The sequence below is a fragment of the Aquarana catesbeiana genome, linkage group LG07 (assembly GCF_042186555.1).
Source record: "Aquarana catesbeiana isolate 2022-GZ linkage group LG07, ASM4218655v1, whole genome shotgun sequence".
Taxonomy (NCBI): domain Eukaryota; kingdom Metazoa; phylum Chordata; class Amphibia; order Anura; family Ranidae; genus Aquarana; species Aquarana catesbeiana.
Genome location: NC_133330.1, coordinates 88,004,469 through 88,031,278, shown reverse-complemented (window position 1 = coordinate 88,031,278; position 26,810 = coordinate 88,004,469). Strand labels below are relative to the sequence as shown.

Here is a 26,810-nt window from a genome sequence, read left to right as displayed (position 1 = left end):
TGGGTAAACCCCAGCTCATCAGTATGAAAGCAGCCCTATACTATTATGCCCAGTGTATTGCTTCACACTGACCTGAAGATCTCTTCTTTCCTGCTGCTGACACCACACTGGAGACCACTAGCCAGGATAAGAGATGGAGTGCAGTCGGTATCACTCCACGCATGGGACAGGAGCCAGCACTACAGAGGAGGCATCGGCTTATGCGGCTCTTGCTCCCTACTACAGCTCCAACTTTACAAGTAGTCCCTGTGCATTGTACTCTTGTTTGATGCTCTGGAATGGCGGGTAAGCAAGCCCAGACCGCGATCTCCCAGTCACCTGTCCATGATCTACTGGTTGCTGACCCCCCCCCCCCCCAGCAGCTAGAGAGATCAGAGATGGCATATTTAAAATCTCTTACTGCCTGTACACAAATACTTTAACCACTTCCTAACCGCCCACCGTGGATATACGTCGGTACTTTGGCGTTAAATACCATTGTTATGGCAGCAGATGGTGGATTCGCCGCGAGATCACTACTATGGGTATTTTTACTTATTGGAGCCGTTGGAAGTGGTGGAGACGATCCGGTCCTGTGGCCTGATAGGCAGGAAGTCAAGTGAGGGCATGATGGCTCCCACTCGACTCTACGCCTTTGGAGGACCAGAGCGACGTCAAATGTCACTTCCGCCCAACGGCATAAAAGGGACAATTTTTTTTTAGAAAAAAAAAGCTAAGCTTCACCGAGCAGGCTCACTGTTTCTAACAGCAGGTCAACAACAAGTCCTGCACTCTTAACCCTGCATACTGCTAATGCTCCCCCCGCTGATCATACCGACAAGCCGCTCTTAAACGCGTTTTTTCCGACAGCTTTCCTCCATAGATAGAGCACTGTTCTTGGCTTTGCCTTGCTAACACTGCTAACACTGCCTTGATCCTGTCTGACATACTAAGGCAGGCTGCATGATTGGCACTGGTAGGCTGCTGGGCACTGGTGAGGCACAGGCAGGCTGCATTTGATGGACACTGGCGAGGCTGCATTGATCTCCTGTATCACGTCTGCAGTCGCTGACCATCTCCCGTACCACGTCTGCAGTCTCTGACCATCTCCCGTACCACGTCTGCAGTCTCTGACCATCTCCCGTACCACGTCTGCAGTCTCTGACCATCTCCCGTACCACGTCTGCAGTCTCTGACCATCTCCCGTACCACGTCTGCAGTCTCTGACCATCTCCCGTACCACGTCTGCAGTCTCTGACCATCTCCCGTACCACGTCCGCAGTCTCTGACCATCTCCCGCACCACGTCTGCAGTCTCTGACCATCTCCCGCACCACGTCCGCAGTCTCTGACCATCTCCCGTACCACGTCCGCAGTCTCTGACCATCTCCCGTACCACGTCCGCAGTCTCTGACCATCTCCCGTACCACGTCCGCAGTCTCTGACCATCTCCCGTACCACGTCCGCAGTCTCTGACCATCTCCCGTACCACGTCCGCAGTCTCTGACCATCTCCCGTACCACGTCCGCAGTCTCTGACCATCTCCCGTACCACGTCCGCAGTCTCTGACCATCTCCCGTATCATATCTGCTAGAGGTGCACCGCATGGAAATTTTGCTAATACTATTCACAATGTGTTATATAAAAATGTATACGTTTTATTTAAAATATAAAAATACATTTTTATCTAAAAATGTGTTTTAAAAACAGTTATTTTCGGTTTTCGGCCTAGTGTATTTTTAATTTTCGATATTGGTTTTGGCACCAAAAAACCCATTCGGTGCACCCCTAGCGTGAACCCAGCCTAAAGGTATTGAGCAGTTTATATTTACTAAAATAATTGCATTTCTATGTTCTGTGTGAGACCCGATATAGTGAATGCAGGGTCCTGAGTTTAGTAACACTTTAAGGCTTTTTGCCAACTTGACTTTTGGACAATCGGGGTAATTTGAGTATTTTGCTCTAATAGCCTAAAAGCATCACAAGAAGTCCAAAGTAAGGAAAAAAGTACATTCAATTTTTATGTAATTTAGCGTCATTACAAATACAGTATATAAGATATAGTTAGACAAACCTCTACATATGTTATAAACCAATTAAATCATATTTTTTATTTTTAGCGGTTTTTTATTGTGCAAACGTGAACACATTTTCTACTGTGTTATGCATAATATATAGGTACATTTTTAAAAGTTTTTTTTTTTTTTTTAATAGAGTGGAGAAGGGATCTGTCAGGTATTAAAGTGGATGTAAACCCGAAAAAAAATTCTTTTGATGTCATAATGTAGAGTATAAGATTTCCTATCATTTGAGCCCAGTCTTGCCACACAGAGTTGATCCATCTCTGAGCAATCCTCTTTTATTGTTAAGTGAGAAAAATCTTGACAAACAGAGAAAAACTTTGGCAAATCCTCCCCTTGCTGTAAGTGACAGGTGATTTACATCTCGTGTACTAGCCTAAGACACGGGCAGTATTTTTTAATTCCCTCCCCCACTCCTTTCTTCTGCAGCTCTGCAAGGATTGGCTGTTCCACACCTCACCATGATTTGGCGCACTGAAGTCATGTGGTTACTTTCCTGTCTTTTCACTGGATGTTAAAGATCATAGCAGAAGTTCAGTGTAAGAAATACACAGGAGAAAATGCACATTGACAAGGGGAGTGTAGAGGTGGGCGGGGAGTCTACTGACATCATGACTCCACCCACCGAGCTCCAGACAACAGACCCACCCACAGAATCTGCAGTTTTTCGGGTCTAATAACAGACAGAGGGGAGACATTTGACAGGTAAAGATACATGCAGGAGGCATGTATATACTTATAGATAACCCCTATGGCAGTAGTTTAGAAAGGATGACATTGGGTTCACATCCACTTTAATGCTAACTGTGTGCACATTGGAGAGATTTCCTACTACTGCCTGTTCTGGTGACACAACAGGAAATAAGGATCCATAGGAGAGATTCTGCTCTCTACCTGTCCTGGCAGTGCAACAGGAAGTGAAGCAAAAAAATCCCCAATTGGGTAACAGACAGCAATAAAAAAAAAAAAAAACACTCTCACACAGGTTTAAAGGGGTTGTAAACCCTCAAGGTTTTTCACCTTAATGCAGTCTATGCATTAAGGTGAAAAACCTCCTGTAGTGCAGCAGCCCCCCCCAGAGTCCCCCTTTTACTTACCTGAACCAGATCATTCCAGCGACGGGGATAAGCACAGTAGCTCCAGCCGCTGTCTCGGGTCCTCATTGGATAGATTGATAGCAGTGGGAGCCATTGGCTCCCGCTGCTGTCAATCAAATCCAGTGACACAGGAGCCAGGGGGGGGGGCGAGACCTGCTGTCTGTCACTGGGAGCAGCAGCAGGAATCTGGAGCTCACCCACACGAGTGCCCCCATGGCCGCTGAGGGACCCCAGAAGAGGAGGATTGGGGGCCGCTCTGTGCAAAACCCTTGCACAGAGGAGGTAAGTATAACAAGTTTGTTATATGTTATTCAAAAAAATATAAAAAAGAAAATAAAAAAAAGAAAAAAGTGAACCTTTACAACTGCTTTAACCATTTCCCTGTTTATTCAATTTTTTTAAAATAAAGTTTTGACTGTATATTAAGAAACTTGTATATTAGATAAATCTTTTCCAGCCCTGCAAAAAACTTGAAATAATGTTCAATTTAGGGAACCCCTGCTAAAAATGAAATCTACAGAAAGAAAGAAAGAAAGAAAGAAAGAAAGAAAGAAAGAAAGAAAGAAAGAAAGAAAGAAAGAAAGAAAGAAAGAAAGAAAGAAAGAAAGGAGGAAGAAGAATTTCAGTAACAATCACCTAAAAATAACAATGTCCCAAAAAGAAACTTGGACAAACTCCCTTACTTTGATAGTCAGTACAAAAACGCCTCAAAACATTGGTGGTCAGTGGAGAAATGCCTCCCTTACATTGGTGGTCAGTGGAGAAATGCCTCCCTTACATTGGTGGTCAGTGGAGAAATGCCTCCCTTACATTGGTGGTCAGTGGAGAAATGCCTCCCTTACATTGGTGGTCAGTGGAGAAATGCCTCCCTTACATTGGTGGTCAGTGGAGAAATGCCTCCCTTACATTGGTGGTCAGTGGAGAAATGCCTCCCTTACATTGGTGGTCAGTGGAGAAATGCCTCCCTTACATTGGTGGTCAGTGGAGAAATGCCTCCCTTACATTGGTGGTCAGTGGAGAAATGCCTCCCTTACATTGGTGGTCAGTGGAGAAATGCCTCCCTTACATTGGTGGTCAGTGGAGAAATGCCTCCCTTACATTGGTGGTCAGTGGAGAAATGCCTCCCTAACATCGGTGGTCAGTGGAGAAATGCCTCCCTTACATCGGTGGTCAGTGGAGAAATGCCTCCCTTACATTGGTGGTCAGTGGAGAAATGCCTCCCTAACATCGGTGGTCAGTGGAGAAATGCCTCCCTTACATTGGTGGTCAGTGGAGAAATGCCTCCCTTACATTGGTGGTCAGTGGAGAAATGCCTCCCTAACATCAGTGGTCAGTGGAGAAATGCCTCCCTTACATCGGTGGTCAGTGGAGAAATGTCTCATTGGAGAAATACTTCCCTTACATTTATACTAATTGGAGCAATACCTCCTTACATTAGTGGTCAGTGGAGAAATGACTCCCTTACATTGGTTGTCACTGGAGAAGTGCCTACTCAAACATTGGTGGTCAGTGGAGAAACGCCCCTTCACATTGGTGGTCAGTGGATACCTGTCTCTTTACACTGGTGGTCAGTGGAGAAATGCCTTCCCTATACTGATGGCTATTGGAGCAATGCCTCTTTACATGGGTTGTCAATGGAGAAATGTCTTCTGTACATAATAGTCAGTGAGAGATGGTTTCATTACATCTGTGCTCAGTGAGGGGAAGAATGTACTGGTGGATAGTGAAAAGAATTCACCATTTCATTAGGGGGGGAGGCATTGAAAGGGGAACTCTGACGTGAAGGAGAACTGTGACATAAAGGGGCACTGTGACTTAAAGAGGCATTATGATGTAAGGGGAACTGTAATGTAAAGGGCACTGTAACATAAAGGGTAACTATGATTCAAGGGGCAGTGCGATTCAAGGGGCAGTGCGATTCAAGGGGCAGTGCGATTCAAGGGGCAGTGCGATTCAAGGGGCAGTGCGATTCAAGGGGCAGTGCGATTCAAGGGGCAGTGCGATTCAAGGGGCAGTGCGATTCAAGGGGCAGTGCGATTCAAGGGGCAGTGCGATTCAAGGGGCAGTGCGATTCAAGGGGCAGTGCGATTCAAGGGGCAGTGCGATTCAAGGGGCAGTGCGATCAGCGCGATTTAAAAGGGGCAGCGCGATTTAAAAGGGGCAGCGCGATTTAAAAGGGGCAGCGCGATTTAAAAGGGGCACTTTGTTATATAGGGGTGCTGTGTTGTAAAGAGGCACTGCAACATAAGGGGCCCTCCAATGTAAAGGGGGCTGGGTCATGAAGGGGAACTGAGGATCCTGTGGGACTTCTTTACTGTGATGTAAAGGGGGGGACTGTGATAGTAAGGGGGGGATGAAATGTGAAGGAAGGCTGAGAACACGGATTTAAAGAGGGGACTGTGATGTAAAGGGGCCTATGATGTGAAGGGTAGGCTAAAGAGACTGCTGTATGGGGGGAGGGGGGTTGGGGTCTGTGAAGTGAAGGGGGACTGTGATGCTTTATAGTGCAAACATGAGATTTGGACCTCGGCCGGAAGAAAATGTTATTGACTGGACCTCCGTAAATTTAAATTCAAGTCCCCTGCTCTAGAGGAACCCTAGTTGAAAGTGGCTGTTCTATACAGATGAAAATATTATACCTGTTTACAAAGTAAATATATACAGAGGATTATCAAAAGGAAACATTCTGTTCAGCCATTATTAGAAGATGTGGTCAGTAACTGCAGCCTACATATTTCTCTCTGTGCAGCTTTCCTTAAAAGAACCTTCTCCACTTAGATGCAATAAATCTCCTGCCCTTGACATGTAATGACTGCCAAACTGCATAGCACTTGGCATGCTTTTTCTGCCCTCTGCACATAATATGAATGAACTGTCTAGGGATCAGTTACAGAGTGTCAAAAATAACTGATGTATTCTACAGGAATAATTATGATGCCAAGAGACAGAGTTATACAAAGACACTTAAGGACAGCCACACATTCATAGAGCAATCGATTGGCCTTGCTGTCTTGCAGCTTCATTGTGTTTGCAATTTATTAACAGAGACCACATTTTGCACTGGAGGATCTGTCCTGTAGTTTCTAGTTTTTGATCATAAACAGCTTTCTACTTTTAGTTTACAAATACCTACTTCTAGAATTAAAGTGAAAGTTCATCCTAACACTAAAATCCTAATCTACTGGCATCACAATCTAAAACTAACCCATCTAGTCCTGTAAAGAAGAAATCTCAATATATACCTTTTCCGAAGATGCTCCAATCCGGTCTCCAGCGGCGGAAGCTCTACAGAAGAGACAGCCGACAACGGCTGTGAAATGCCTGGAAAGTGCCGCCTCCCAGAGAGTTATTATGGGGCTTCCGTTGTCGGCTGCCTCCCCTGCACCCACCTCCACAGGGAATTCGCTAACGGCTCAGCGTGGGACCAACCGTAGTGGCTTTAGAAAAGTTATGTGTTGAGATTTCTTCTTTACAAGGCTAGATAGGTTAGTCTTAGATCTTGGATGCCAGTAGATTTAAAGATTTCAGTATTTGGGTAAAACTTCATTTTTTATGCTTCAAAATGGGGTAACCTTTCTCGGTCTATAACCACTTGCCGACCGCTGCACACCGATATACGTCGGCACAATGGCAGTGGTGGGCAAATGGGCGTACCTGTACATCCCCTTTAAGAGGCGGGGATAGCAGGCGCGCGGCCGCCGCGTACAGCGTGCCCGCGGGACCGGTGATCGTGTCACGGAGCCTCAGAACGGGGAAGTGCTTATGTAAACAAGGCATTTCCCCGTTCTGGCTTGTGTCATGACAGAGATCACTGCTCCGTCATCGGGAGCAGTGATCGCTGTCATGTGACTTGAAGCCCATCCCCCGCCACAGTTAGAATCACTCCCTAAGACACACTTAACCACTTTATCGCCCCCTAGTGGTTAACTCCTTCCCTGCCAGTGTTTTTTACACAGTAATCTTTTTTTATAGCACTGATCGCTGTATAAATGACAATGATCCCAAAATAGTGTCAAAAGTGTCCAATGTGTCCGCCATAACGACGCAGTCCCAATAAAAATCGCAGATCGCCGCCATTACTAATAGCACTGATCGCTGTATAAATGACAATGATCCCAAAATAGTGTCAAAAGTGTCCAATGTGTCCGCCATAATGACGCAGTCCCAATAAAAATCGCAGATCGCCGCCATTACTAATAAAAAAAAAAATAAATAAAAATGCCATAAAACTATTCCCTATTTTGTAGACGCTATAACTTTTGCGCAAACGAATCAATATACACTTATTGCGATTTTTTTTTTACCAAAAATATGTAGAAGAATACATATCGGCTTAAACTGAAGAAAAAAATAGTTTTTCTATATATTTTTGGGGGATATTTATTACAGGTCGACCGGTATGGGTTTTTCTCTGGCCGATGCCGATATTTAGAAATCGCGGTGGCCGATGGCCAATACGTGATGCCGATTTTTTTGGGCCGATATATTAGGCCGATTTTTTTTTTTTTCCCTTCATCTCATAAAATCTAACAGTTAGGCCCCTTTCACACTGGGGCGTTTTTCAGGCGCTTTTGGGCTAAAAATAGCGCCTGTAAAGTGCCTGTAAAACGGCTCCCCTGCAGTCTCAGTGTGATATCCTGAGTGCTTTCACACTGAGGCGATGCGCTGGCAGGATGTTAAAAAAAAAAGTCCTGCAAGCGGCATCTTTGGAGCGGTGCATACCGCTGCTCCACCACTCCTGCCCATTGAAATGAATGCGCCCCGCTGCTGAAGCGCCTGCAAAGCGTTTCGGCAGCGGCGCATTTAACCCCTTCCTCGGCTGCTAGCTGGGTTATAAGCGCCCCGCTAGAAGCCGAATAGCGCTGCTTAAATGACGGTAAAGCGCCGCTAAAACTAGCAGCGTTTTACCATCAACGCATGCCCGCTCCAGTGTGAAAGCAACCTTAAGTGATACAGAAAATTTTTTACATTTAAACATTTATTAAACAAAACAAACCCCCAATCAGTTCACTTGTATGTAGAATTTAGATTAAAAAAAAATAAAAAAAACCTATAATCTTAAATAATAACCCTTTCATGACTAAGCCTATTTTTGAAATTTGGTGTTTACAAGTTAAAATCCGTATTTTTTGCTAGAAAATTACTTAGAGTTCCCAAACATTATATATATTTTTTTAGCAGAGAATCTAGAGAATAAAATGGCGATTGTTGCAATATTTTTTATCACACGGTATTTGTGCAGCGGTGTTTTAAACGCAAATTTTTGGAAAAGGGACACTTTCATGAATTTTAAAAAATCCAAACAGTTACCCCAATTTTTTTGTATAATGTGAAAGATGATGTTACGCCGAGTAAATAGATACCAAACATGTCACCCTTTATAATTGCACGCACTCGTGGAATGGCGACAAACTATGGGTACCTATGAATTTCCATAGGCGACGCTTTAAAAATTTTTTACGGTTACCAGGTTTGAGCTACAGAGGAGGTCTAGTGCTAGAATTATTGCTTTCGCTCTGACGATCGCGGCGATACCTCACATGTGTGGTTTGAACACTGTTTACATATACAGGCGCGACTTCCGTATGCGTTTTCTTCGCTGCGCGAGCTCGCGGGGACAGGGGCACTTTAAAAAAAAATTGTATTATTTATTTAATTAATTTTTTTTACTTTAAAATTGTGTTTAAAAAAAATTTTTTTTTTTTTTTTACTTTTATTGCTATCACAAGGAATGTAAACATCCCTTGTGACAGTAATAGGTGGTGACAGGTACTCTTTATGGAGGGATGGGGGGTCTAAAAGACCCCCCATCCCTCCTTTACACTTCAAAGTAAAAAACGGCGATTGTGAATACTGTGTACTTTTTTAAATTCGGCGCCATTGGCAGCCGAGTAAACGGGAAGTGACGTCATGACGTCGCTTCCGCGTTTACAACAAGAAGGCTGGAACGAAGCTGCTCACAGCTTCGTTCCAGCCCGCCCCCAGCCGCCGAAGATTCCCGATTGGACACCGGGCCTCCCGATCGCACGGGAGGCCCGGTAACAGCGGCAGGAGGGGGGGGATGTCCCCTCCCGCTCCTCCGGTATAACAACCGAGCGGCTTTTAGCCGCATCGGTTGTTATACACGGGTAGCCGATCGCCCGCTGGAAACAACGGTACCGGGATGATGCCTGCAGCTGCGGGCATCATCCCGGTATAACCCCGGAAAGCCGAGTACGCATATGTGCGTACGGTCGGCGGGAAGGGGTTTAAATACACAAAAACAGGTAATCAAAACTTTTGGATGAAAAAAATAGGCCAACTTTACTGCTTAGGTTTTTTTTTTTAATTTATTAGTGTATTTTTTTTTTAAAAAATGCGTTTGAAAGACCACTGCGCAAATACCCTGTGACATAAAATATTGCAACAACCGCTTCACAGAAGATTTCAGGCAACTTGTATTGACTTCTATTACAGAAGTCATTTGCAAGTCGCGCTGAAGTTATATCGGCCTTTTTTATCAGCACAATCGGCCGATTAAGTAAAAAACACCAAATATCGGCCGATATATCGGACGACCTCTAATATTTATTATAGCAAAAAAGTACAAAAAAATTTGTTTTTTTCAAAATTATCGCTCTTTTTTTGTTTATAGCCCAAAAAATAAAAACCACAGAGGTGATCAAATACCACCAAAAGAAAGCTCTATTTGTGCAATGCATACTAGCACATTATGCTTTTACTTTGCAAGGGAATAAGAAGAAAGTAAAACCCATCATCCTCTTTAAGCTGGCCATATTTGGATCAGTTTTTTTTGTCCAACCAGCGGGTTAAAGTTGAACAAAAAAAAAAAACTGACCTAATTCCCCCAACCACACACTTGATGTGAATGCAGGAAGCCTCCCTGCTGTGTCATTGTATTCTGACAGTGGGGAGACTTCCCTGCGGCCAGAATACACAGATCACCACTGTGGTCTATAGCCTGCAGCACTGATCAAGCGAGAAAATGCTGGCATGGCGGTGTAACAGAAGTTGATCAGTAGATCGACTTTTGTTCAACCACAGTGGCCACACATGGATTGAAATATAGCCGATCCTTGCTGAACCAGTCAGATTTTGATCGGTGTATGGCCAGCTTTAGAGATTGAGCCTTTATATTATATAATGGTGGGTTAAGCACTATTGCTGTTTTCTGCGATAATTTGTTCTTTTACACCATATAAATTCATTTTCACCATGTCAGAGATTAGTGTGTTGTTGCCACATCCCTGGTATATAGAAAAAAAGGAGACCCCCCTTGCTTGGGACTTTAAAGGCAACAACAGCGCAAGTGTAGAGTAAAAAGTATTCATTATTGCACATAAAATTTAATCATCCAAACATGTAATGATCAATTTAAAAACGTACCATACCAAAAAGACAAAAAAAAAAAAAAATAAAACAGAAAACATAACAAAATTACGCAGCAAGCATAGAATAGTACTGTGAATACTCTCCAATTATTAAAAAATCTCCGGTACCCGATGCGTTTCTGGTTCAAGCCCTTCATCAGGGATATTGGATATTGGGCTATATAACCCTGCCGGGAGAGATGGATGGCGGACGCTGATTAGCTGCTCTAAGTACAGGGAGGGGTTTTTTCAAGTGACCCTGAGTGTGCTATATACACAGGGCTTGACAAATTTGCTTGGAATCTAGGAGCCAGCTAAAAAAGTTAGGAGCCAGTTTTTTTTTTTTTTGTTTTTTTTTTTTTAAATGACCAACAAAGCTTTATTTTCAATATAAAAATAAACCAATCTTAAATTTACACAGAGACGACTAGAACAAATGTGACTGCTTTTATTTCCTGCCATGCAGGGACACAAGACCGCCATATCCCCGCTAAGGGTCCAATCAGGTCCTCCTGAAAAACTGACAGGCGCACCTCATCAGACAGCCCATGTGAAAGGGGCCAAGCAGGGAGATGACAAATAATAAATTCATTTTAAATAACCGCTTCCTTCCCGCAGGATGACAATATACGTCCTGTCTTTAAAGAGAAATACCGTTCTTATGGTAGCCGCTAGCTACCATAACCCCAGTATCCTCTTCAAGAGCCGGCAGTTCTCTTTCAGGTAAAAGTAATCTCTGCAGCAGATTCCCAACGAGATCACTTTTATCGACGGCGGGAGAGGGCCACCCCTACCGCCGCGCTCCGGTGCCCTTCACCGCTTACCGTGGCCGTCGGTAACGGCGGAAGCGATCCGGATCTAATTCTAGCCATAGACCTCCTCTAACTCAAAACATGCAACCTGTAGAATTTTTTTTAAACGTTGCCTATGGAGATTTTAAAGGGTAAAAGTTTGTCGCCATTCCACGAGCGGACAAAATTTTGAAGTGTGACATGTTGGGAATAAATTTACTTGGCGTAACATTATCTTTCACAATACAAAAAAAAAAAATTGGGCTAACTTTACTGTTGTCTTATTTTTTAATTAAAAAAGTATTGTTTCCCAAAAAAGTGCGCTTGTAAGTCCGCTGCGCAAATACGGTGTGACAGAAAGTATTGCAATGACCGCCATTTTATTCTCTAGGGTGTTAGAATAAAAAATATAGATATATATATAATGTTTGGGGGTTCTAAGTAAAGGGAAGGAGATGAACGGGCAGTGAAAACAGGCAGGGGAAGCTCCATTAGCGTTGGTGGTTGTCTTGTCATACTAACAGCCACCACAAGAGGGCGCCCGATTGCAGAAGGAACCATAGGACTGCAGAAGGCCGCAAAGCCGCGGCCTCAATTACCGGTGAGGCCCAACACGATCGTGCCGGGATGGGGGGGGGGAGGTGTCGAACGGACACAGGATACCCCAGCTGTGCCGCCCCAGGTCGCTAATTCTAGTCGCAAATGCGACCTGGCCAGGGATGGACTGGCCATTGGGACTACCGGGAGATTCCCGGTGGGCCAATGGCTCAGTGGGCCAGTTTCAGAGACAGGGGAGGAGCGAGAGATACACAGCGCCAAATGTAGCATTAAAATAACTTTTATTCCACTTAAAGAACGTTACTGACAAAGTTAGTAGGGTGAAGGGCATTGAAACACTGTGCAAGAGTCCAGGCTTGTCATCGACCTGAATTAGGAGCCGCCACCGGGAACCGATCGGGCCAGTAGATGCAGAGCGCATCGGTGTGTACTACTACTTCCTGGTAGTGGAGGAATGATGGCCTGAAGGATGCGTCACCTCCCACATCTTGCAACATTTCCGGATAATGACATCACGTCCGCCCCATCATGCGTTTCACCGCTACCAGGAAGTAGTAGTACACACCGATGCTCTGCATCTACTGGCCCGATCGGTTCCCGGTGGCGGCTCCTAATTCAGATCGATGACAAGCAGCCTGGACTCTTGCACAGTGTCTCAATGGCTTTCACCCTACTAACTTTGTCAGTAACGTTCTGCAAGTGGAATAAAAGTTGCTTTAATGCTACATTTGGCGCTGTGTATCTCTCTCTCCTCCCCTGTCACGTTGTGTGTTGGGGGGGTACAGAGCTGGGTTGGAGGTGCCCATCAAGCCCTGTAGTAGCACAGCATCTGGTGACAAGTGACTTGGAAGGTGACAGGGGACGGGGCAAGTGATATGTGGCATCTGGTGGCAGGCGATGGTGGCAAGTGACAAGCTGCCTCTACTGACAAGCGACGTGGCAAGTGACGTTTTGCATCTGGTGGCAGGTAACGTGGCAAGTGACATGCGGCATCTGGTGGCAGGCAACGTGGCAAGTGGCACACTGCATCTGGTGGCAGGTGATGTGGCAAGTGACGTGGCAGGTGACACACTCAGGGCTCCCACTGATTCTGCATTATGGTGAGTTGAACTATTTCATGTTATACTACAATGTAATTATAGAAATATTGCACTTCAATCATCCTGACACCATATCAACCATGGTGCCGAGAAGATTGAAGCACCAACACCAGATGTTTGGAGTAAAGTGGGCCGGTCTGGATGAAGTCCAGGGCAAAATTTTTGTCCCAGTCCAGCCCTGGACCTGGCGCCTGGGGTTTGTCGAGCCCTGCTATATACGGACCAAGAGAGGCTATATTGAGGCTTCGGATAGCGTAACTCTACAATCATCAGATTGAAAACTGTGTCTACAGCTCCCTTGCTGCACCCCGCATACCACTTTGACCTGTGACCAACCAGTATATGGAGAGCTCCTAATTGATACTTGTTGACTCCGTGGGGCAGTGTCGGTAGGCTTCCAGTGACGCCATCTTCTGCAGTGTTTTATCAACTGTTTTTGTTTGCATGGTGGAATATACTCCTTCAAATCCACTTCTGCTTACCTTTTGACACATTTATGATTACATATTCTCCTATCCAATATCCCTGACGAAGGGCTTGAACCAGAAACGCATCGGGTACCGTAGATTTTTCAATAATTGGAGAGTATTCACAGTACTATTCTATGCTTGCTATGTAATTTTATTATGTTTTCTGTTTGTTTTATTTTTTTGTCTTTTTGGTATGGTACGTTTTTAAATTGATCATTACATGTTTGGATGATCAAATTTTATGTGCAATAATAAATACTTTTTACTCTAAACTTGTGCTGTTGATGCCTTTAAAGTCCTAAGCAAGGGGGGTCCTTCCTTTTTTCCCATTTTTACACCATGAAATCTCCCTTTTCTGCGGGGAAAACCAACACACAAGATAAGCACCTGTACTACCCTTTGAATTTGATCGATTATTTGAATGCTGCCTGACTTTGCCCTTGAGAGAGCTTCACAAGCACTTGTGGAGAAGCACTTGAATTTTTCTTACCAATTGCTTTGGTCACAAAGGTGACTGTATATAAAAAGGCCAACCCTGGAAAACTGTATATTAAAGCCCAACTCTGTGCCCACACTGCAAGGGTTTACTGATCATTTAGTTTATAGAATACATTAACCCAACATTTCATATTCCTGATATGTGCCTGCTGTACAATGTACTTGTATGGAAAAGTATCCTGTTCTCTTTGTATTGCTTCCATTGTGTGAAATCCCTGTTGATCCTGCCAGTCCCTCTGCTCCTATTAAAAAGTGAGCACACTAGGCATGAGATCACAGCATGGTCAGTTTTCTGGCTGCTCTCCTCCAATGATTAGACTTGTGCTGACATCCCACCCCCCATCCTGCACAGCCATTCACTGGGAAGATTAGTGTGCTGCTGTTTCTCCTCCACCAGCTTAGAGCTGCACGATTCTGGCTAAAATGAGAATCACAATTTTTTTGCTTAGAAGATAGATCACGATTCTCTCACGATTCTCACGGCGTAACATCATCTTTCACATTAAAACAAAAAAAATTGGGCTAACTTTACTGTTTTGTTTTTTTATTCATTGAAGTGTATTTTTTCCCCCAAAAAATGCATTTTAAAGACTGCTGGACAAATACAGTGTGACATAAAATATTGCAGCAATTGCCATTTTATTCCCTAGGGTCTCTGCTAAATATATATATATATATATATATATATATATATATATATAATGTTTGGGGGTTCCAAGTAATTTTCTAGCAAAAAATATTGATTTTAAAGCGGTTGTATACCCGCTGTTTTTTTTGTTTTTTTTTCTACACCTGCAAGGGAAAAGGCATAATGAGCAAGGGAAAAGGCATAATGAGTATGCACCGCATACTAGCTCATTATGAGATACTTACCTTAGAACGAGGCGCCGGCATCTCACACGGTCCACGCCGAGGGAGCTGACATTTCCCCTCGGTGTGTCTTCCGGGTATCGCATGCGCGCGGGAGACTGCCGAGAATCCCCTGTGCGCATGCGCCGCTGCAGTCAGCGGCTCATTGCGAGGGGAATATCTCCTAAACCGTACAGGTTTAGGAGATATTTTTTTTACCTACAGGTAAGCCTTATTATAGGCTTGCCTGTAGGTAAAAGTAAAAAAAAAAAAGGTATACAACCACTTTAACTTAGGAAAGAAGTGTCAGAAAAAGATTTAGAGACTTTAAGTGGTTAAACCTCCTGCATTTACACAGTTGTTGAAAACTTGGCAGACTGCCTGGATTACTTATTTACACAGAAGTTCTTTCCCTTTGATCTAAGAAGGAAGCTTAGTTACAATGTTTCAAGTTAAAAGACTTGGCAGAATGCCTGGATGCTTTCTTGTGACAGCTGAGTGAGCAGATAAAGTCTCTCCACTTGTTTCTATGAAAGAATCGGCAACCTCTGCAGGAGAGATCACGATTTTTTAAGATTAATTGTGCAGCTCTACCAGCTCTCTAAGCTCCATTTGTAGCTAAGCACAGAAAATAAGTGATCACTTATAAAAAAGCATATATTTTTCACATAGAGATAGATAGATAGATAGATAGATAGATAGATAGATAGATAGATAGATAGATAGATAGATAGATAGATAGATAGATAGATAGATAGATAGATAGATAGATAGATAGATAGATAGATAGATATGTTTTGCCTTTTATTTCTATTTTAAAATGAAAGAGTTGTTTTAAAAGGCGAGGGCTCACATGCACTTTAGCTTATCTGATCTTCAGCTTCAAAAACAGATGGTGCTCTACCACACTCCAGCCGTGGACTGTCACTTGGCAGCATCACATCCAATGAAAGCCTATGTACTCTGGTCTTGATGCCATTCCCTAAACCTAATCAAGCAACCCCACAGCAAGGGATCATTTTGGGGTTTCCCAAAGCTGGACTTTAATTATATGTACTGATTTCTGTCACTATCTTTACAGATATAAAAAAAAATATAAGATATAAATAAGATATCTTGGTATTTGTATGTATATTTGCCATCCGTGAAGGTGCAGGGTCCTGAACTGTGACAGTGTGCTTTCGGGGCCACACACGCACAGATGTCAAATTGAGAGGTGCGGCTGTGTCAATGCAGCCACTGTGTCCTGATTTACATGAATAGGACTCCCTGTACAGGGATACAGGGAACACCTGTGCAGCCCCATGCAGGCAAACACAGACCTAGCACTGGTGTATGCTGTATTATACCAGTGTGAACGAGGCCTTAAAGTGATAGGAGCGTTGTATATATTTATATAATATTTAGGCTGCATGATAACAAATCACTCATTAAGTAAAAGTCAAAAAGTACAAAAAAAAAAAATGTATCCCTGGCTAAGTAGAATATTTTCCCAATCCTGTGATGCCTGCCATCTTGGCCAGTATATTGATCCTAGCCTTAAGCAGAGCCCGCATGACCAATGCTATGGCACTGGTTACAGGATCAGGTATTAAAGGGCTTGCAAAATTACTATAGTTTCTGGACGAGGGTGTGTGTCGCTCATTAGTTGTGTAAATATTATTCTACAACCTAAAGTATAATATAATACAAAATAAAACCTGTCTGCTTTCAGTGGTCTCTGGCATGTAAACTGAGCTGCACGTGCACAGCTCAGCTTACAGCGCCAGCCTGATCACTGCGTGCTGTAATGCTTGCAGGAGATAAAGCTGTAAATAAAGAAAAAAAATAACAAGATCAAGGTTTGCCAGGGTTGGTGTTAGGATTAAGGTTGGGGTCAAAGGTCACGGTCAGTATATTGTGAGTAGAATTTAAAAAGAAAAACTGTTTTTTTTTTTTAAATTAGTGTCATTTAAGCTGGATGGACACTATAAATGTTTCTTTAGATTTACCAAAACCATATAATATGAGGTCAAACCTAAACACTTTCAATTTGTATGCAATCAGGCAGGTCCTTGCACTACATAGTTGAAGGTAAATCTAAAGGAAAATCGAACAGTGTGGTTAAGGCCTGGTTCACACCTAGGTGTTTTCAGTTTTACATAAACACACTTTTGCAAAAAACAGTCCATTTAACATGGTTTCCTATGGATGTAGTTCACATCTGTGCATTTTATAAAAGCCAGGGACTTTTTTCTGGTTTTTGGTTCCATAGACTTCAATGCAGTGGAGTCTGGTGCTCAAAATTTTTGGGGGGCGCAGAGAAACTGAAAAATTCTGAAAAAAAAAACCCATCAATTGCAGCCTCACTGTACCATCAATCACAACCACTGTGCCATCAAATGCAGCCACTGTGCCCCATCCAATGCAGCCTCGCTGTGCCCCAATCAAATGCAGCCTCGCTGTGCCCCAATCAAATGCAGCCTCGCTGTGCCCCAATCAAATGCAGCCTCGCTGTGCCCCAATCAAATGCAGCCTCTGTGTCATATCAAATGCTGCCAGTGTGCCCCCCGTCCACTGTCTGCACTTATCCTGTCTCGGTGGCAGTGGGACAGCTCCTCGATGTCTTCTCCCGTCCTCTGCTATGATTGGACGCCTGATAGGCGTCCAATCACAGCGTTTGTCGTTTCAGCCAATCAGGTGACAGGTAATAGATCCGAGCACCTGATTGGCGGAGAGGCGGTTTAGTGTTAGGAAAGCGAATAGTCATTCGCTTTTCTAACACAGCTGAGTGACCTGCAAGCACCCAGCATGGCGCTCGCAGGTCACCTTTTTTGATGCCTATCAGAGCCCATGGCTCTAATCTGGTGCTTCACAAAAAAAAACCCTGCCGCTGTAATTCAGGCGCCCGGAAAGGAGCCGGGCGCCTGAATAGGGGGTGGCAGCGGCGGCCATAGATAGATTCATGCAATGCATGAACATATCTATTGGTGCCAGAGGGGTGGCAGGAGAGAGGGGGTGGTGCTCGTGCACCCTTATGGACGCACCGCCCATGCGCCCTTATGGACGCGCCGCCACCGCTTCAATGGATCAACAACGTGTATTGAATATCGCAAAATGCACCCAGAATATGAAAACTGCAACCTGCATAGGTGTGAATCAGGCCTTAGGGCAGGATTTTAAAAAATGGGCACTATTGTTTCTGGGCCCTACTACGGGTACAAACAACAACTAACATAGACATATGTGGTATCTCTGCGATTGTCAGGAGCAGGAGAATTTTTTTAGGTTTGTTCCTTGGTGCTAAATTATGCTAATAGCAATCTACATTTTAATATATATATATATATATATATATATATATATATATATATATATATATATATATATATATAATAAAAAATATTTGGTCAGTTTTCCTTTGATGATAAAAAAAACCCAGAAATCAGAAGATATCCATTGCCATTACATGCAGTATAATCCCCCCGGATACTCTATAGTTGTGACGATGATATGTACAGTTTTACTAACATGTCAAAGTTGCACAATTGTACTTGGGCATTAAGATTTGTTTATCCCTAGGCAGGAAGGGGTTACACTCTCATCAGGGACAAAGCACAGACATCAATAAAAAGCTGACAGAGGTGCAAACCCAACCTAATACTAGAACAGGAGGTCTGCCTGGAGTTGTGAGTTTATATACAGTACAAATAGAAATCTCTCACTATGATGTCATTGGCGAGCAGGAAGGACACTCAGCCCACATCAGTTCGGGGACACCCCAATGTGAGCTCCGACCACCGTCACCTGTCCTCTGTATATACATATATTATATATATCCGCACCCCTCCCTTCCCCCCATTTACCATACACCAGCTTCTTCATCTCACGGTACCGGCTCCACAGCTGAGCTCTGCTGTCTGCTTTCTCCCGGGGGTTGTGCTCTGTAGAGTGCCCTCTGCCCTCCGTGCCCGGCGGCTGCTGGTGAGGAGGGGTGCTCAGCCTGGCACACAGGACTCGGCTATAGCCGGAGAAGCCCGCTTTTCCCCGGACACACAGCGCAGACATCGTGCTTCACAGACCAACGCAGGAGAGAAATGAGTGCGCCCCGTGCGGGGACTGAGAGAACTGCAGCTGCCAGCACGTCACTGGCAGGAGTGCAAATATGTTCTATTTTTGTTTTCCAAAACGTTTATTATTTTTTGGATAAGATTTACAAATAAAAGGTTACAAAACAGAGTATATCAAACAAAACATATACTATGTATAAAGTAAAAAACTGTATATACGAACTATTTAAAGCGGACCATAAAACATTTTTTTTCTGCCAGTAGATAACTTACACAGTCCACTTCCTCTTTCTTTTCTGGTAAAAAGCCTAGGCTTATGGCAATGCACAGCTCTTTCTCTCTCACTCACCTGAGAGTTTGCCAGGAAGGGAGGGGGGATGAGTCATACGAGGGCCAATGAGAGCTGCAGAGCTGGAGGTGTGCCTCTGTGCCAAAGTTAAAAATTACCTGAAATAACGAATGCTGTATCTAAACGAATGGAATGTAACAAATTGATAATCATAAATAACAATAACAATTAATAATAACAAAAGCGTTTTATTATTATTATTAATTAATTCTGTTCAATTTGTTTAGATGGGGCATTCGTTATTTCGGATAATTTGTAACTTCTGATAAATTCGTTATGTTCACTAACAGCCAAATTTGAAAGGAAATTCCAATACCTATAATTTAATAGTTAGTAATAGTTACGTTATTATTAGTTAGTTAATAATTCAGATTTTCGAATTTTCGGATTTTCATTATATTTTCATTCTTTTGAATTTTCATTCTTATTTTCATATTTTTGAATTTCCAAAGTTCCAAAATTTCGTATTTCCGAATTTTTAATTTCCTAATTTACGAATTTTTTTGAATTTCCGAATTTTAAAATTTTCGAATTTTTGGATTTTCAAATTTACGATTATTCGGAAAAATTGCATCAGAGTCTTCAGAGAACCCCCCGTACATCAGAGTCCCCAGATAGCCTCTCCTTACATCAGAGTCCCCAGAGATCCTCAGCCATGCATCAGGGTCCCCAGAGAGCCCCCCACTTACGTCAGGATCCCCAGAGAGCCCCCCACTTACGTCAGGATCCCCAGAGAGCCCCCCCTACATCAGGGTCCCCAGAGAGCCTCCCTCTTACATCAGGGTCCCCAGAGATCCTCAGCCATGCATCAGGGTCCCCAGAGATCCTCAGCCATGCATCAGGGTCCCCAGAGAGCCCCCCACTTACATCAGGATCCCCAGAGAGCCCACCCCTACATCAGGGTCCCCAGAGAGCCCCCCTCTTACATCAGGGTCCCCAGAGAGCCCCCCTTACATCAGAGTCCCCAGAGAGCCTCCGCCTTTTATCAGGGTCCCCAGAGAGCCTCTCCCTTACATCAGGGTCCCCAGAGAGCCCCCCCCACTTACATGAGAGTCCCCAGAGAGCCCCTCCTTACATCAGGGTCACCAGAGAGCCTCCCTCTTACATCAGAGTCCCCAGAAAGCCCCCCTTACATCAGGATCACCAGAGAGCCTCCCTCTTACATCAGGGTCCCCAGAGAGCCCCCCTTACATCAGGGTCCCCAGAGAGCCTCCGCCTTTTATCAGGGTCCCCAGAGAGCCTCTCCCTTACATCAGGGTCCCCAGAGAGCCTCCGCCTTTTATCAGGGTCCCCAGAGAGCCTCTCCCTTACATCAGGGTCCCCAGAGAGCCCCCCCACTTACATGAGAGTCCCCAGAGAGCCACTCCTTACATCAGGGTCACCAGAGAGAGAGCAGGCAGTGAGAGATGATGTACACTCTCTGCTGCCCGCGGCTGCACAGTGAGGGCGGAACAGCGGTGATGCAGGGCAGGCGTGAGAGATTATGTCATCTCTTTGCTCTCTTGCCCGCCCAGCTTTCGCTTGCTGCCTGCCCGCTCTCCAGCTTTGCAGTGCTGCCCACCGCACGGCTGCAGAGAGGCCACAACCCAGTGGTGGGCCGCGGCCTTGTGGTTGGGGACCCCTGGGACTCAGGGCTATGGGCCCCAGATTCAGGGCTATAGCCCCAAAATTCACCCCCTAGTGACGTCACTGGCTGTCACTGAAACCGGCCCACTGAGTCATCGGCCCACTGGGAAACTCCCGGTAGTCCCGATGGCCAATACATGCCTGTCTGAGAGGAAACATAGAGTACCCCGTAATACGATCTCTGTATCTGAGAGGAAAACACAGTGTACCCCATAATACGATCTCTATTTCTGAGAGGAAAACACAGAGTGTACCCCGTAAATTGATCTCTATATTTGAGAGGAAAAACACAGAGTACCCCATAATATGATCTCTATATCTGAGAGGAAAACACAGAGTGTACCCCGTAATACAATCTCTATATCTGAGAGGAAAACACAGAGAGTCCCCCACTTACATCAGAGTCCCCAGAGAGCTGCTTCTTACACCAGGGTCACCCGAGAGAGGGCGGGCAGTAAGAGATGATTATTACGGGGTACACTTTGTTTTCCTCTCAGATATAGAGATCATATTACGGGGGAAATTTTGTGTTTTCTTTTAGGATATAGAGATCATATTATGGGGTACTCTGTGTGTTTTCCTCTCAGATATAGGGATCGTATTACGGGGTATTCTGTGTGTTTTCCTCTCAGATATAGGGATCCTATTACGGGGTATTCTGTGTGTTTTCCTCTCAGATATAGGGATCGTATTACGGGGTATTCTGTGTGTTTTCCTCTCAGATATAGGGATCCTATTACGGGGTATTCTGTGTGTTTTCCTCTCAGATATAGAGATCAAAATACGGGGTACACTCTGTGTTTTCCTCTCCGATAAGGAGATCATATTACGGCGTAATATGATCTCTATATCGGAGAGGAAAACACTGAGTGTACCCCGTATTATGATCTCTAAAACTGAGAGGAAAAAACACAGAGTGTACCATGTAATACGATCTCTACAGTATATCTGAGGAAATCTATAAAAACAGAGTATACCCCCGTATTACGATCTCAATATTGCAGATGAAAATCAAGAGTGCATCCCGTAATATGATCTCTATATCTGAGAGGAAAACATAGAGTATACCATACCCCATAATATGATCTCTATATCTGAGAGGAATCATTCCCAACTGGTTGATCCCGCCGTTCTCTATCTTCCCCTTCTTTTCATGTCCCCAATTCAGCTAGGGATTTTGCAAAACAGTGTTGGCAGCTCTGCACATGCTCAGTTTTCAGTGAGTTTGTATGCTGAGCATTTCCTCCCTATCACGTCTGAGCAGCCTATGTGACCATAGAGCCAGACATGTGGTTGTATACACAGTGGTAAATGACATTCCACTCCCTCCTCCATGCCCATTAATTAGCTAAAGACAAGGGTGGGATATTACATCTTGATTAATGGAGGCTTTACCTCCCTCTTATTCGAAGACACAGGCTGGAGGGGCGTGACACAGCCTGTGAGTGGCAGAAATCCATCCACACCATGTGTGGTCTAAATCATTTAGTGGAGGGGGGATTATAGTGTGGGGTTGTTTTTCAGGGGTTGGGCTTGACCCCTTAGTTCCAGTTAAGGTGTCAGCATACCAAGACATTTTGGACAATTTCATGCTCCCAACTTTGTGGAAACAGTTTGGGGATGGCCCCTTTCTTTTCCAACATGACTGGGCACCAGTGCACAAAGCAAAGTCCATAAAGACATGGATGAGCAAGCTTGGGGTGGAGGAACGTATGAGTCCTGACCTTAACCCGATAGGACACCTTTGGGATGAATTAGAGCAGAGACTGCGAGCCAGGCCTTCTTGTCCAACATCAGTGCCTGATCTCACAAATGCGCTTCTGGAGAAATGGTCATAGATTCCCATAGCACACTCCTAAACCTTGTGAACAGCCTTCCCAGAGGAGTTGAAGCTGTTATAGCTGCAAATGGCTGGTCCAACACAATATTGAACTCTATGGGCTAAGACTGGGATGACATTAAAGTTCATGTGCGTGTAAAGGCAGGCGTTCCAATACTTTTGGTAATATAATGTATATGAAAAAAAAAATATAAATTTAATTTGCATACCGTGTTGCATGACTGCGCAATTGTCAGTTAAAGTGGCGCAGTGCTGAATATCAAAAAATTCCCTGGTCATGAAGGGGGTAAAACTTTCTAGTGGTTAATTATCACACGTTTTGTTGGTTACAGACTGGTACTTTCTGTCCTTGCTTACTGAGTCCGAAACCCTGATTGGAGGACTGTGATGGTAAAGGGGAGTTTCTGGGAAGTAGACACAGAAAACTGAGGCACATTATTTTTTTTACACAGAAGTCCTGCTGTGTTTTCACCCAGACCAGAAGCAGAGACTATTAGGCAAGTATTCCTATGTTCTAATAGTTTAACTGCAGCTGCCCATAGCTCCTTGAGTGTGTATCTAAACCCTGGTAACTTTGCAAGTGGTGAGTCGGCTATAATTGAGCATTGGGTTGTGCCACATCCAATAATATAGAAAAGAAACAAAATCCCCTTGTGGTGGACTTTTAAGGTACAGAAATCGTTTGAGAAAAATGAATCTAGTTTGAAAAATGTTTAATATAATAAGTACAAAATATAAAAAAAACACATAAAAAAGATGCAATAGAACAAATTAACAGTGCTGTCATCACAACATAGTACAAGTAGTAAACCAGTAATTCTTGCACCCGACGCATTTCGGAGCACATATGTGTATCTCCTTCCTCAAGGGTATAATTAAGCGAGAATACTAAGGCCCCTTTCACACTGGGGCGGTGGGGGCGTCGGTGGTAAAACAGCGCTATTTTTAGCGCTGTTTTACCGTCGTTTTTGCGGCTGTATTCGGCCGCTAGCATTGCGGTTTTAACCCCCGCTGGCGGCCGAAAAAGGGTTAAACCCGCTCGTACAGCGCGGCTATAGCCGTGGTATAGCCGCGCTGTCCCATTGATTTCAATGGGCAGGAGCGGTTTAGGAGTGGTGAACACACCGCTCCTTCACCGCTCCAAAGATGCGGCTCGCAGGACTTTTTTTTCCAGTCCTGCCAGCGCACCGCTTCAGGCTTTCACACTGAACAAACAGTGGAGGCTGTTTAGGGGCGGTTTGCAGGCGGTATTTTTAGTGCAATAACGCCTGCAAACCGCCCCAGTGTGAAAGGGGCCTAAGTGTTCTAGAATGAAATATTTGAGAGAAATAAGTATACAAATATGCATAAATATACAGAGACAACGGGCAGAAAAGGTGGAGAAAATGGAAAAAATCACTTACATATATATTGAGATGACAACCCTTTCAGACCATGCGGATTAAAAACATATTAATGCAAAAAGATGTTCCCAGTTTGCTTGAGCCGGAGATCCAACACAAGTGGCGTGCCTCAAATAGAGGGGTGCCTAGCCTGAAAAGCTGACCCAGTTCCCCCACACATAAACCAGACCAGGAGGGGAGGCCAGGGGACCCACTGGGGCCAAAAAGAGCCCTGAAATCATGAAATAGACTAAATCAGTACATAAATTTAATTCTAGTTTTAATTGACTTTTATTTTTAATATCTAACAATAAAAAAGTAGAAAACTTTATTTAATTCATGTACAGACGTTTGAAAAAAGTCTGAAATAAATAGATTGTAATATATTCCAAAAAGATACCTGCCAATGGTGAGTAAGAACCACTTGAGTGTGCAAAGAATGTTATTTGTTGTAGAGAGCACAGTCACCACAACTGTGTGTGTTAAACTTTTGTGATTGTACTAAAATGACAAAATATACATTCAATATATTTAATAAGCAATATAAACTAGCACTAAGATGACAGAAAGTTTAATATGAAAGAAAGAACATATGTGAAGATGCAGAGAGTCTATGTGCAAAAAAGCTCATAGTCTGCATGATCAAACAGCTAGTCAAAAAAGTCAATAAAAAATGTGATAAGGATATGAAGAAAACAGGATAAAGAGCCTGTTTTCTTCCATCAAAAATGCAGGCAGAAAGAAAAAAAAGCCAGATTCCTTGTGACTGTTCACTTCAGCATCCAACACAGAACTGACATGGATGCCAGAGAGAGCGGCCATATGAGTATAGCTGTCCCTCCCATTCCAATCAGCCGGAATCAGCAACAGCTGATCTGGCTAGAGAGGAAACGAGGGGGGAGAGGACGGGGTCTGTTCCAAAAGGCCCCCTGAGCCGTGCACACGCAATACTAAATCAATTTATTATATATGTGTTGAACTTTTGTGATTGTTCTAAAATGACAAAATATATACTCAATATATTTAATATTTAATATTGGCTCGCCATCAAATGACAGAAAGTTTGAAATGAAAGAAAAAACATATGTGATTGAAGATGCAGAGAGTCTATGTACAAAAAGCCCATAGGCTGCATGATCAACCGGCTAGTCAGAGAAGTGAATGAACAATGTAGTAAGGGTATGAACAAAAGGGATAAGGAGCCAGATTACATCCCATCAAAATGCAGACAGAAAAAGAAAAAAGCCAGATTCCTACCTATTGAACTTGTGACCGTTCACTCCAGCATCCAGCACAGAACTGACATGGATGCCAGAGAGAGCAACCATATGAGTATAGCTGTCCCTCCCATTCCAAACAGCCGGAATCAGCAACAGCTGATCCAGCTAGAGAGGAAAACAGGGGGGGAGGGCGATGTCTGTTCCAAAAGGCCCCCTGATCCGTGCGCGCGCAGCCACGTCCACAGCGCATGCGCAGTGACGTTGTGCGCTGGAACGAGGCCACGCCCACTGACACACAAAGCTTCAACAGCAGACAGAGCATGTCTGCTGGAGAGCAAGATAGAGGCCGGACGTCTGGGGAGAAACGCCCCAGACCTCACATAGTGCCGCCACGGATTGGCTATCCCGGGAGGCTTTGCGCGTCGGGTGGCCCCCGCCGGCACGCCCACATACAGGAAGGAAGGAGGGGGAGATGGGGCAGCGCAGGGCGGTGAAAGGAGTGTTGGACTCCAAGCAAGCAAAGCAAAAGGAGAGGGCATATAAGCCAAAAATGTCAATATGGTATGAACTATGCATGGTGAAGAGACAGTCAAAGATACAATCTATACAAAATGTTAACCGTGTAGAGAGTATAATATGTTAAGGCAAAGAGAATGGTATACATATACACATAATAGAATACTGAATGTGATCACATATGTGTGGTTAATGGGAAGGGTTTAGCCCAAAATGCCCTCCGAAAGGGGAGGCATATGTATACAAAGAGATGTCATAACCATACAATAAAATAAAACAAACACATGAACAAAAGGAGCAAAACAAGATCATGCAGGTACCCCTGCTAAGCTCAACAAGCAACAGAATCTACAACACAGTGGCAGATTGCAAAACCACAAAAACAAACAGTTTCATCAATTTTCATTAGTAACATTGTCGGGCAGTTATTTCTCCATTCCTCCTGAGGAGAACCCCTCAAGGAGCGGCTGGAAGCAGATGGCTTCATTTAAGCCTGGGGATTGTGTCGCTCTAAGTTTGTATATTCACCGTAATTCTAGCTGGAGGAGAACTTTGTTCCAGTCTCCTCCCCTGGGATTGGGGTGAACACGATCAAGAATAAGAAATTTATTCTTAGAAAACTTGCCTACAGGTATGTACGCAGCATGCAGGTGTGCAATCCAGACCTCCCGCTTGGGCGTCATACCAAAACTATACAGACTCTCTGCATCTTCAATCACATATGTTCTTTCTTTCATGTTAAACTTTCTGTCATCTGATGGCTAGTTTATATTTATTATTAAATATATTGAATGTATATTTTGTCATTTTAGTACAATCACAAAAGTTTAACACACATATAATGAATTAATTTAATATTGTCACTGCAGTCAGTGCCCATAATACATGATATATATACTTTTTTTTCTTCATATAAATAACCTTATACACCACCAATCAGAATATTTTATTATTTATTTTTCTACAGTTGTGGTGACTGTGCTCTCTACAACAAATAACGTTCTTTGCACACTCAAGTGGTTCTTACTCACCATTG

The 26,810-nt window shown here is 43.9% G+C and overlaps 1 protein-coding gene across 1 annotated transcript in view; it reads right to left on the bottom strand.

The window, feature by feature from the left end:
- NT5DC2 (5'-nucleotidase domain containing 2) overlaps positions 1 to 18,875 on the bottom strand; it is a 148,267-nt gene extending 129,392 nt beyond the window's left edge. The window contains exon 1 of the mRNA XM_073592450.1: positions 18,638 to 18,875. Coding sequence (XP_073448551.1) covers positions 18,638 to 18,839 — 202 coding nt within the window. The 5' untranslated portion in view covers positions 18,840 to 18,875. The remainder of the gene's footprint in view (positions 1 to 18,637) is intronic.
- Positions 18,876 to 26,810: the final 7,935 nt, after the last annotated feature.